At 34.5% G+C, this 13,559-nt stretch overlaps 1 protein-coding gene across 1 annotated transcript in view; it reads right to left on the bottom strand.

The window, feature by feature from the left end:
* eIF5B (eukaryotic translation initiation factor 5B) overlaps nt 1-13,559 on the bottom strand; it is a 41,992-nt gene that overhangs the window by 15,575 nt on the left and 12,858 nt on the right. The window contains exons 5-14 of the mRNA XM_089237908.1: nt 12,712-12,862; nt 9,566-9,774; nt 8,880-9,030; nt 7,510-7,602; nt 5,342-5,721; nt 1,922-2,140; nt 1,609-1,818; nt 1,370-1,501; nt 1,081-1,263; nt 400-561 (exon numbers count right to left, since the gene is read on the bottom strand). Coding sequence (XP_089094034.1) covers nt 400-561; nt 1,081-1,263; nt 1,370-1,501; nt 1,609-1,818; nt 1,922-2,140; nt 5,342-5,721; nt 7,510-7,602; nt 8,880-9,030; nt 9,566-9,774; nt 12,712-12,862 — 1,890 coding nt within the window. The remainder of the gene's footprint in view (nt 1-399; nt 562-1,080; nt 1,264-1,369; nt 1,502-1,608; nt 1,819-1,921; nt 2,141-5,341; nt 5,722-7,509; nt 7,603-8,879; nt 9,031-9,565; nt 9,775-12,711; nt 12,863-13,559) is intronic.

Below are 13,559 nucleotides of genomic sequence, written 5' to 3'. Positions count from 1 at the left end.
TAAAATTTTGAGTATGAAAATTAATATTTTGCATGTGATAATTGTAACAAATTAATATTTTGAACTGTAAAACACTGCATTCTGCATAAAAAAAGGGTATTACTTATCAACATATCTAGCATGAAAAAATTCTACAGTGAGAAAAAAACCACCACATTTGTGAATCCAGAGTATAAAAGGGATATAGAAGTTATAGATGCTTAAAATTTGGGTATGTTATCTAGTATGAAAAAAATATACGTATATTAATCATTGATTGAAAGTTTTTGATGCTTTTGGCAGTTTTTCAGTTTAAACCAGTTTTTGAACAGTTTGAACCCATTTCTGATACTAGTTATGTCCCAACCATGGTTTTGCATTATTTAACACTAACAAGGATAGTAATATATACATATTCACCTTTACTCTAAGCTCTTTTAGTGGTTGTGGCATAAGTAGGGAACGTATCTGAGTGATAACAGGACCATCATATCCTGCTAAAAGTATGGTATCACCTTCGTGCAATCGACCATTTACAAGAATTATATCAACTGTAGTGCCTAAACCAGATATTGCTTTGACCTTGAAGGAAAAAAAGGAAAATAAAAACAGTATATAACAAACAATATTCATTATTACAACATAAACTTTTCAGCATGAATCAAATATTTAAAGCAGGAATGGCCAACTTGCAGCAGGTATGCCACAAGAAATTCCGCTAGTTTTCACACTAGTGACAGAGAGAATCATTGTAAAATCAATTAAAGCAGAATGTCAGTTTTTCCTTAACTGCTTGACTGCTACATCTGAGTATAATTGAGCTTTGTAACATTTTAAGATCCATAGATGGCACTTCGAGCACAGACTTTCATCAAAAATAGAGTTGGTATGATATGCACATGGCTGCATTTGTGCTATTTTATTTATGTGGATGTCCTGTTTTCATGTTAATGTAGTGTTTCCATTAATACATTTTATGCTTGTCTATCACGTAATGCCTGGTCTGTTCTGTGTTACGATACATCACCAATATTGAGAAGGCATAAAGATTAGCTGGCACAAAAACAAAGTCAAAATAAGAACCTTTAGTTTCATACTTACTTCTAATACAGTTGCTTGAAGCTCTTCCGAAAAAGCTAGGCGCTTGGCCATCATACTTTGCGTCAGCTGTACAACAAGAGCCATTAGATTGCCCATTCCATCGCCTGTGATTGCGGATGTCGGTACCATAGAGACATATGACCTTGGATCTTTGTTATCGTAATATAATACAGCATTCAAACCCTGAAAAAAAATTGGTTTTTCATTTTAAAAGGACACAACCAAGCCCACTTATAAACTTGAAAAACTTTTTTTGCTATGTATAGTTGATATTATTTGCTAATTTTACTTGATTAGCGAACTGGAGGATAATGTCTTTCACACGGTCATCAAACTCCATTTTTGTATTTCTCGACTGTCCTTTGATGACATCTTGTATATCTTTACTTTTCACTGATTTCCATTCATAAAGCCTATCGATCTGGAGAGAAATTTGATTCATCAGTGACTTTCTGCAAAGGTTTACCTTTTGTGATTGCATTAAACCATGCAATCACAAAGAAGTTGATAAAACACAAGTTTTTTTACCTTGTTCAATGCAACAATAAATGGAGTCTTTTTCTGTTTCAAGAGATCCAGCGACTCAATCGTTTGAGGTTCAAGTCCATGCATGATATCTACCACTAAAATTGCAATATCACAAAGTGAAGACCCACGTGATCTCAAATTACTGAAAGACTCATGACCAGGTGTATCGATGATCAACAGCCCGGGAACATTCAATTCCAATTCGAGAAACTGAAATAAGAAGTTAAATAATTTAAGTTACACTGACCAAATTTATGTATCAAAGTGTTGCAAGAGAAATGGAAAAATGAGCAATCATACAATAAATTCTTACACTTTTAACCATTTTGCATTGTTCCTTCAGAGCTTCTTGAGGGACCATTGTAGCACCAATCTGCTGAGTGATACCACCAACCTCATTAGTTTGAACATTAGTTTTTCTTATTTTATCGAGGATCTTTGTCTTTCCTGTATCTACATGACCTAGCACACACACAACTGGAGACCTAAGCTTTGATATATTCCTATTATTTTCATTATCTTCCCGCCGTTTCTAAAAAAATGAGAGAAAAGTTATTGATCAATGAAAAAAGTTTGACACAAGCTCAGTTTTTTATAGCATAACTTTTTAAAATTATGAGGAGATGGATAATTATAATTTTGATTTATAATGAAATAAATCACAACAGCAATCTTTTAAAACCTCCCAGACAGCTAAATCAATAAGCTGTCACAGCTATAATAGTAGGGAATGCAATAATGAGTAGTATAGCGTTAACATGAAGGACTGATCTATATATATGGGTTAAACTTTTACAGTCCCAAGTTGAGGTGGACTAATAGGACCGCAGCTGGAAACAATGGTACTTCATTGTTACAATGACCCATTACAATAATAGGAAGGCCTCTGCATGAATTCTGCATCTTAGCACAACTGATCAGCTATACAAAAACTGCAAAGGGACAAACATTCAGGAGCCTTCTTTACTGTGGGGGAATGTCAGAGAAGGTGCTACAAAGTATGAACTGTGCCAATGGAGTGCTAAAAAAAACCTCTGGACAGCTAAGGGTTAATTATATATCAAGGTTTGTTTGGCAAATATTTTACACAAGTCTTTCATCTGAGAATGTGATTAATGTGAATACACCTATAGTCCGTTTCAGGTTAACTTTGCAGTGAAGGGGAAGCTACGAGGGAACCGCATCACTCGTTGCTATGGGAACGAAAGCCTCTTAACCAATGTATCGATGCGCGGCCTCGGTAAGGTATGGCCGATTCTCGCCAATCTCACTGAGAAAAATATTTTTTACGTTTAACGTAATTGCACAGTTAAATTAGTAATAATTATGGAATTAAAAGAAAACCATTGCTGATACTTTCAGAAATTAAAGTGAGGTTTTTGAAATCTGGTTTTGAAATTTGTTTTTTTTTTTGATTAGAAAATGTTTTAAAATTTAGAAAAAAATAATTATCTTCTATCAGCGTGTCACTTACTCTTCATTGATGTGCCGTAAGTAACATTAAAAATTTCAAAAAAGTCATATATTTTTCTGCAATATTTCCCTTCCCTCAGCTGAAATTTATTTACAAAAAAAAAAATCTAAACAATATTATGAAAGCAACGTGTAATTTTAAAATACTGTATATTAACCATGGCTCTCAAAAACTTGGGGGATTTTTAATTTTTTCTTCAATTTATATGGAAAAAATTAATGTTAAATAAATTAAGAAGAAGCAGGTTAACTCTGTTTTCACGTGTAAATGCAGGAATAGCACCAAATAATAATAATGATACGGAAAAGTTTAGAATTTTTTTACTCACTTTTCTTGCCGAAATTTCCGTCGCTCGACCTCCCCCCTTTTTCCGAACGGTATACGTCGATGCCACTTGTTTTCCCGACAGCTTTAGTCTTTTATTACGGTTGATGTGCTGCTCATGGTTATTACGGATTATTCTTATGGAGTTTTGTTTACAACGAATATTCAAAAACCAAAAATATAGTATTCAGGAATGGAAGAGCAGAGAACTTTAGCGTGGCTATCTCTGGTGAAAATTAAGACACAACTGTCACATAACAGATGAAAGCCCAAACCACTGTGGACCCCCCCCCCCTCATTTATTGTATCTGAAGAGACGCTAAAGGCAAGGGGCATGAGGAGAAACAGGTGGGTGGAAGATGGCGTCCGTTTGTGTGAGTGGAAGTCGCGACTCTGTCAACACTCTCCGTGATCGGAAACTAAAACTATCCCATAAACATGGCAAAAAATAAATAATTAAAAAAAGGAGGACCTATAACCAAAACTTCTGCACCCATAGAGGGCTTCTCACAAATCACAATAGTATCGGCACTCTCGTGGAAGAGAAACACTTCTTGTAATCTATGAGTGAATATCTGAACTCACTGAAGCCTATTTTTAGGAGAAAATAAAACTGATTGAATATTCGTTTTTATGTAAGCCTATACCTGCATGTAAAACTGAATGAAAAATTGTATCGTTATGGAAAATTCAACCAAATAACGAAAAAAAAAAATGTATATATACAGTATATAATTGGGTAACGAAAAAAAACACGACAGTGATATTGGCGGGGAAAATTTCTAGGATATCGCGCCAGAGTGTCGTTGCGTTGCTATGGATTTTTAATAATGGTTACCAATATTTTTTATAATTTAAAAATTTTAAACAAGTAAACATCGGTTCAAAATGATTTTTTTTCAGTATTTTTTTCAAAATCATAGAAAAAATTGAAATATTCTGTATAAAGGTTCATCTTAAACCTCCGATATGCGAGAACTATATTTTGCGGCGAAGGAATACACTCTCTACCTTTCTCTTCACTGCAAAGTTAACCTGAAACAGACTATAAGTATTTTATCATGGAAACCTGTTCAAGACTCAGGCAGTTAGAAGTAGAAATATTTTGGCAATTATTATTATGAAAAATTAGATTTTGGTCAAAGCATATATTAGCTATAGAGGAGTACATAAACTTAGTTTTTGTTATATTTATTTGTAAGTTGTTACTGATAAACCAATTACAAATTATCAATAAATTAGTGTTTATCACAAATTTGCTAGTGAATGACTGTCATCAGTTGAGTAGAAAAGTACATCATCATCTGCAAATACAATGATTTTACCAGTCTTAATGTTACTTACATTGGCTTTTAATGGGGGTTTCCTAATTATTCAATGCATATAAAAATATTTAATAACTCACATTCCTAATAAGACATTTGGCATTAGTGACTTTGGACGTTTTGGAGTCCTTACAAGTTGTCCTAGTCTCTCTAATGTGTTTTCAATATTTTTAAAACTATTTATCAGCTACTTATGTTTTTCATTGAGAAAGAATCAGTTTTTGCGGGGGTTTTTTTGCACCCTAATTTTCTCAAATGCTCATCATTTGCTTTTTTACCTGTAGAACTTGTTGTGATGACTAAAAATGGCACCTCACGTAATGCAACAGCTTGATGGGATCCCAAGCTGTACTAATTTTTGCCATATTATACAACAATTTTAGTACTCCCTGTTCAGAACACAATTGTTACACCAACTGACATACCAAGGTCCAACTCTTGTTATTAGATGCAATGAATTTTTTTTCTTTGCAATGAGATACTGAATACTATAGTCACATGTGTTGTCAAAAAATTATTTTGATTTAAAATCTGATCTGTGTCAAACAATTTTTCAAACTGGTATCCTAATTTGTGAGAAATAGTCTATGGCAAAGGAAAAAAAACTTACCCTAATGCGCTCGATTGCTCTCTCTCGTAGCTTTTCCTCATTACTTTTACTCTCAGTTTCACTGTCACTGCTACTTTCATCGGATTCAGATTCATCATCGCTTTCGTCTTCATCACTGCTTTCTTCACTGCTTTCAGACTCATCCTCAGTTTCAGTTTTTCGTTTCGACTTGATCAAAATTTTCACTCTTTTAGAAGGAGATTTACTTTCCTCTTCCTCAGAAGTCTCGTCCCAGGCATCCTTAACATCATCATCTTCTTCTTCAGATGATGACGATTCTGCAGGTTCTTCTTCGGGTGCTTCAACATTGGGAGCATGCTCGTCTTTTTTTTCTTCTGTAACTTCTCCTTCAGCTTGCTCCATTTTGTTGGATTCTGCTTCTACAAGAAAAAGTCAAGAATGATACAACTATATTCTGTTCTGGTAATTTTTTCATTCCTTGATTTCATGAACTCATACTTTAAGGGACTTTGAACATAGCTGCCGATCTTGAAATTTGTCAATATGGCTTAGGTCAATACTCTTCAACTGCCAATCCATGGAAATCTGCCCAAGGACATAGCAAGAGCGGGATTTGGGGTCTAGTCCCCCCCCCCGCTCAAATATGAAGAAATGACTGAAAAATGAGAAAAGATGGGGAAATCTATTGTTCCATCACCTTGCCCCCCCCCCCTCCCTGAAATACAAGTGGTCCCGAACAAAATTTCTGGCTTCAGACCTGCTCGAGCCGGTCAATGAAATATTTTGCCCAGTTCATGTAGCAGCTATTTAATTTTAGGGATTTGATAAATAAAATAGTCTATATATAGTTTTTTTATTTGCCAAGTGGTCAGCGAGTCTTCAAACTATTTATCACATTTCTGCCAGTCTGTGAAAATGTTCAACTATTTTCATAGCTCAGCAGGTGTAAAAAGGTTGAAGAAAACTTGTTTAGGCTATTATACAATACAGACTGACATCAGGGAGAAGCCTTAATTTACAACTTTAAGTTCTTGCAATTGCAGAGTCATGCAGCGATGCATGAAACATCTGCAGTATCTTCGAATATTTACCCTATCATTTCAAAAATGTTTGCAGCAAAACCTCTGTTTGGTTTGCCACTCAGCACCATTGCATGCCACTGAGTGATACAGGTTCGTCACTCTTGTCCTAGGGTCTGCTACCCATAACCTATGCCATAGAAAAATATGAAGGCTATACAAGCACTGTTGATGAATTCATTATCGAACAACATTAAACGATTTTGTTGAGTTAAGATTTTATTCTACACTGGTTATTTGTGCTGATTAGTTTCAAGTGAACAAATATTCAATGTAATATCAAATGTAAACAAATTTAGGAAAAAACAATGAAAAATTAATGCTACTTTGCACCATCACATAAGCGACCAGTCATAATGACCTTATTGTTTACAGTTCAGTAATAAGCCAGCAGATGGCGTTGTGTTCACTTTTTTTTTTTTAAATATATTTTTTCTTTAATTTTCTCATGCGGATGTTTGGTCCTCGGCACTAAGTGTGTCCGAATAGTGTTGTTGTTACCGCCGTTCGAGAAGCATGACTGGTTCATTTTTCATCTGATCAATTCGGAATTAAATAAAGTTTGTTGTTTCGTTTAAACCGGGAATTCCATTCTTTCGCAGACGCGAACAGAACATTTTTTGGGGGCTCGACCGGGATCCAAATCTGAATTAGATGATCTTGCCTGAAAATGCCGACTCAGACGGAAATCGTCAAGCTACGAGGACGAGAAAAGGCCTCTCTGACTCGCATTGCCAGTTTCGTAGCATCGCTGGAGGACTCTACATCAATGGAAGCAGTCCTGGTGAGACTAGAACAGATTGAAGATGCCTTCAAAAGGTTCATTGAGTATGACCAAGCCCTTCCAGACGAGGTATCGGAGATGAGAGAAGTCGAAGATCAGTATTTTGACGTCAAATCGAAGCTGAACCGATTCATCAATGCCAAGATGATGATGGAGGCGCCGGACTCCAACTACGCATCTCAAGTGCAAAACTCTGTCACTGGGTCAAGTGGGTTCAAACTCCCGAAGCTGAACATACCCGCGTTTAGTGGAGAATACACTTATTCACTGCATTTCATCTTCTAAAAGTCAAAGTATTACAGAAATAATAAAACAAAAATTGAGCAAAAAAAAAAGATATTCACTAGAAGAGTCTTTAGATTTTTTCTTGACTCTCTGTCTGTCACCAAGCCGAGGAGCTCGCTCTTTCTTTTCTCCTATCTGTGGAACCTCAACACCTGAACAAAGCATCAAAATAAATTAAAAATAACTTCCTAAATATTGAAAATTCCTTTTAGGAGAGAGAGAGAAAGAAAAAGTATGATTTTAAGGGTAAAGTATATTCGAAGGTAGATAAAGATAGCTTCTAAGAGCCAGAAATGCAATTGAAAATAATGGTTTTGCTTGTAAAATATGGGACGCATATTCATCATACAGCTTTTACTCCCACTAATTTGCCTTCCTCAATATATTACTCTGGATCCACGCCTGTGATGGATGGCTAGAAAGCTCTGCTTGTCAGTACATAGGCTACTATATTTTACAGGAAATTACTTGTTATGTAAAAAAAAAAAAAAAAATCCTGTTTCTGTGAAAACTGCATCGTTGATGCTTTTCAAATCATCAGTTTGTTTTTCAAATGAATGTTTACTTTTTCTGATACTTTTAGATCACCTGGTAGATGGCAGTGATAAAAAAACAACTGTTGTGATCAGGTAAAGCAGAACATTATTCTGTTTTAAAAGAATCAAATCTTTGTTGAAAGAATATGCAAGAGCATGCTAATTGATGGCAAAATTTATGAATACTGGTTGCTTCTTTATAAATTAATTATAAATATGATGCCAACTTCGAATGAAAACTATTAGTATAGTCCCAAATAATATCAGCGAAATCAATTAAATTAAGCAAAAATTTATGCATGTTCAGTATATCATATACTCTAATAAATTTTTAAAATTCCTCGACACATATATCAACCAAAAAATATATACTCATTCTATATTTAATTTTATCACAAGCTCCACAAGCTTACTTTGTCTGTGACAATCTCAATAATGCACTTTATGTATGTATACACCTGCTACGTAATCTAATTTCAAGACCTTGCTTACAACATAAACTTCTCAAATCATCAAGGGGTTATGTTATAAGCAAACTCGACTGTATATGTATTATACCCATTATTATGAAACTAATTAATCTTTCTGAAAATCATACATACAGAAAGAAGAAAAAGTTTGTTCTATCAAAAAATCTACAGTGATGTCGAAACAATTTATCATTTCTAAGAACCAATAAACCAAAATTTCATTTCAAAAGGTGAAGGCTTTGAATGCCCAACTTTTAGCAACATGAAAAAAGAGTTAAGCAAAAAAAGTGAAATGAAATTTTTTGCTGAATTCAAGATTCAGCAAGGTATTAAAATTGTTGCATTAAATTTTAACAGGTTAAGAGTATAAAACAGTGTTCAATAAAATTTACTAAACCTCAAAACAAGAAAACTAGAAGGTACCTTGCTGCCTGAGAGCTGCTAAAGTAGCTTCCATCCTGGCTCTCTGTTGACGTTGTGCTTTTGACAGCAATTTGCCTTCAGCTTTCAAACGCTCTCTTTTTTCTTTCTCTTTTTGTTTTTTCTTTTCCTTTCTTTCTTGTTCTAACCGAATCTGAGAATGAAAACAAACCCATTTCATAAAAATATATATTTGCATGTGTGTGGAAAATTGTTATACGTCTATTTTCACAAATATAAAGCATTCTTCAGAGGGAAAACAATCAACAGCGACAACTAAATTAATAAGTTGAGTAAAATGTAAGACATTTAAACAATTTTGCAAATAATTTGCTCACACAAAAAAGACCCTAGGTTTTCAATTAGTCAAGTAATAGTTTATAACAAGGAATATTTATACCCCAAGGTAAACCTTAAGTGTCTATTAGAAAAATTTATCCAAAACTGGGCTAGACAAATCTAATGTCTGACTCTGACATGCATAGGGTATGCAAATATTTAGACAAAGCATGCATTTCTTTTTTCAACCACATGCTAGCTTATAAAAACCGATTCTGGTATGTGTTATTTTAAGGGCCAGACTAGGCATGTAAATTTTTGGAGATTCATCCCCCCAAGCCCTGATGTCATGTAAGTCAATGGCAGTCATGTAAGTCAATAGGAATATTGTTAAATGATATGAAACTTACTTTTTCTAGCCTTAGCCTTTCTGCCTCTTCTTCTGCTTTAATTTTAGCTTCTTCTTCTAGCTTCAGTCTTTCTTCCTCTTCTTGCATTTTCTTCAGAGCCTCTTGCATAGCAGCAAGCTGTTTCTTGCCTGGCTTTTTGCCTTGTCTATCTTTTTTGTCATCTTCAGCTTTTCCTTTCTTCTTCTTTTTTTTCTTTTTGTCATCCACATCTTCAAATGAGCAGTGATGGAAAAAAATAATTGCATATTAGAAAAAGTACACAGGGATTAAACTTTTAAAGGCAATATTGAATAAAGTTTTTTTTTAAACGAAAGGACCAAATGAGTTCCTTCTCAACATTACATCAATTGTTTTTCAAAAGCTAAAAACAATTAGTGAAGATTCCAACCACAATTTTTGAGTGAAATTATTAGTGTTATATGGTCGCTTGAGCATCATCAAAGCTTCTCATGTTCAGAGTCTGGGTTAGAAAACAGAGCTGCAGAACGAAGAAGGGTTGACTGAAATGTTTTTTATGTTTCCAACTTTGAGTTATGTGTGAATATGAGCCTACATTATACTGCAACCCTCCCCACAACACCAGTCTAAAAAATACCCCACAAATAAATAATAGCTAAATACATATAATTAAGCTTATGACAAAGAATTCAGCATAATCTACAGGTATGGTGAAATATACCTACTTGCATTGATTGAGGAGGTGATTTTTATTTTTATTTTTATTTTTATATATATATATATAACTCTCAAGTTTTGCTTTTCTTTCCCTTCAACTTTCTTTTTCCACCCACGTACAAACTGCGGTGTCACAGATTTCACTATAAAAAATTCAACAGCTGCAAGGCAAGTCTCTTTGGTGTTTGATGAAGAAGTTTCTGGACTGTTGATGGGTAATCAAAAGTATTACTTTCGTTGTACATCTCACAAATTTGTCATCACCTGTCATCCCATTCACTTACGAAAGGTCAATAAATTCCTCAAAGACAATGTGAGTAGATGTACTTCAAGTATTTCAAAATTTTATCAGAATAAGGTCAAATAACAAACAGCAAAATGTGCTGAAGGGCACATTTTGCTGACTTCTAAGGGCCCTTTAACACGGAGCAAATGCGAGTCCGGAAGTTTTAACTATTGGTACATACAGTGTCTTTCAGACGATGCGGAATGCACCCTCAACTTGGAAGTGTTCGTGCAGGTCCGGATAGCATCTGCATGTGTCAAAACCTAAGTGCGGGCTCTGCATCCGCACATACAGGTTTTGTACATTAGGTTATATGGAGCTATTCACATGATGCGGGTCCGGGTCAAACTTGCCCGCATCTTTGGCTTTTTGAAGATGATTTTGCATGGAATTTTTTTAATTATTTGCCATAAATAACATTAAAAACACTATGAAAGTCCCTGTTCATCAAAAGGATGTACCCACATATGTTTATCCATCTGTTTTCTTCTGAGATAAAGGAGATATAGCAACTTCAACTGCCTACGTGTTACATACTTTAACACGAGAATTTTTTATTAAAATTATTTTTAAAAATTTTATGGCACAAAATATGGGTAAAAATTTTGTTGATTTTTGAAAAAGTTGCATGTTAAAGTTACAATGCAATAGAAAAATAACCATCAATTAAAATCCTAAAAGCTTGTGTTCAAGTACAGTATACTGAGATGACTTTGTGCAACTTTTTGAGGCTTTTCCTTGATATCTTCCCTTATGCTTTGCCTAGGCTGCTGGGGATTTTACTAAGATAGCGTCACATCTCAGCTTTTGACTTCTGGTTTAAAAAACATTATGATGACAAGGAAAGGACGACAAATTTTTTTCGCATGAAATATAGTCACCTACTGGGGGGAGGGGGGCTATGTGCCATCACTTTTTCCTCACCTGTCCCACCAATTTTTATTGAATTCCGGTTATTAACTTTACTTGGAACTCTTTGGAAAAATTATTTCTGGCCAAAATTAGGTCGTTTTTTAATTTTTAAATAAAATAATCTCTGAAACCTAAAAAATCACTTTATTGACATTTTTAAGTAAAGCATTTATTTTTACTTTTGGAAAATTTTAATTCTCTGAAACATTAACAAAAATAAAGACTCAAAAAATATAAGGCTCTTCTTAAAAAATAACAAACTATAAATATAACATTCATTTCTTCGAATTCACTACAAATTTGTTGTCCCTGCTAATAGGTCAAGGTTTCTTGATTTTCATTATGATTCAGCACCTCGGATACCAAATTTCATCAGCTAGGTCAGGCCATGAGTAAAATTTGCCAACTTTCTTCATGGCCCTTACACACGCCTCCCCAATATGATCAAAAATTATGAGCATCTGTTTGTTTTTTATCACACTAAGAGCCTCTTCAAGTGTTTCATTTGAGTAATTGTGGTAGGGTGGACTACCCAGCTTCTACACATACTTGTGAACCATTTCTGGGACAATAACAAAATAGTGAAAAAAGGGGAAAAAACCCTGAAAAAACAGGTGGCACACAGTCACCACCCGAATCCCCATTTTTTTTGTTTATGTGTCATATTTCGGCAAAAATACAGTATTTTTACAATTAAAATAGGTATTTTTTATCGTAAGTAACTTCTACATAGAAATATTAAATTATATAATTTAAATATATTAAATTAAAATATTAAATAGTTTCCATGAAACACACACTAGCTGCACCAGGAGAGATTTAGACACACTTGAAAAATTTTGTAAATCAAAATATAACCTAAAAAATTCTCCTGCACCTGCTCCATATGTAAGGGGCCTGAAGATGGTGCCTGTACAGATAAGGTACCTATAAGATAATATTATTGTACAGTATATGTATAGTCATTTTCCTCACATCTCCGGGAGAGGAACCCATGTTCCCTCCCTCTCGCTACAGTCTTGGGTACATTAAGTAAATTTGCAAAATAAATGACACTCAATGTTATTTTGATACACATGTAAAATATTCAAACATGACTAGAAAATTCCCAAAAACCAATGGACTTGTTGTGCACAGTAAAAGAAAACATATTGGAGGGAGAAACGTTGTTAAGGAACATGCAATCTTTGTCTTGCTTAAAAACTCCTTTGTCACTCAATATGTCATTTGCCATAATTCATGAAAATTATGTGGAAGGGAAAAAAAGGCATACCATCATCATCTTCATCTTCTTTCTCCATGGTGTCTTCTGCGATTGCTACCATGGAGGAGGCAGTGTCCTCCTGCTGTGGTGGTGGTGGTGGTGGTGGCGGCTGCTGTTGTTTTGATTTTGCCTCGGTACTTGCGGATGACTTACCCTGCCGCTTGGAATAAAAAGCAAAAATCTACATTTAAAAAAAATCATGTGAAGCTACCAAAGTCAAATATCTGAAACTGCTGAAAACTGAGGTGCCGCTCCACTCAAATTTAAATGTGTCCCGGGACCCAGATTATTGGCAACACCTGGGTCATTTTTGAGTGAAAGTGGGTCCCTCTCAAAAAATAAAATATAAAATAAAATTAGGGTTCCCCCCCCCCCCATCTGTTATTTACTATTATAACTAGGTTTAGTTACATTCATTGCCAAGTATTCTATTGGTAGAGAAAAGTTGCAAAGAAACCCATCAAAACTAAGGAAAATTAACACGTATTACCAACTTAAAACAAATTAAATTAAATTAAGCACATTATATATCTACTAATAAATTACCTTCTGATTGATTTTCCATTTCAGAAAACCTTAGCTCTTTCAATAAAATCGTGTGCATAAATTTAAAGCAAATGATTCTGCTAATCATCTGCTGATTCATATAACTCATTTTTGAGCAATTTCCAGTTGGAATGATTTTCTTTTCCCTCCCCAATAGTCCACAATCTACTGCCACACAATTCACACCTAAATATGGGAGATATTTCAGATTTGTACTGGCACACACACACACCATTCCTAAAAAAAATTTATAATTTTTTTTGCCCTTTCTTCTTAGATTTGGTGACCCTCCTAGAGCGGCGACCCATGTG

Source organism: Pholcus phalangioides, unplaced genomic scaffold (genome assembly GCF_987345545.1).
Source record: "Pholcus phalangioides strain wild (caught in Gottingen) unplaced genomic scaffold, Ppha-v1.0 ptg000010l_1, whole genome shotgun sequence".
Taxonomy (NCBI): domain Eukaryota; kingdom Metazoa; phylum Arthropoda; class Arachnida; order Araneae; family Pholcidae; genus Pholcus; species Pholcus phalangioides.
The sequence above is the reverse complement of the archived record's forward strand: the minus strand, read 5'-3'. Positions and strand labels throughout refer to the sequence as shown.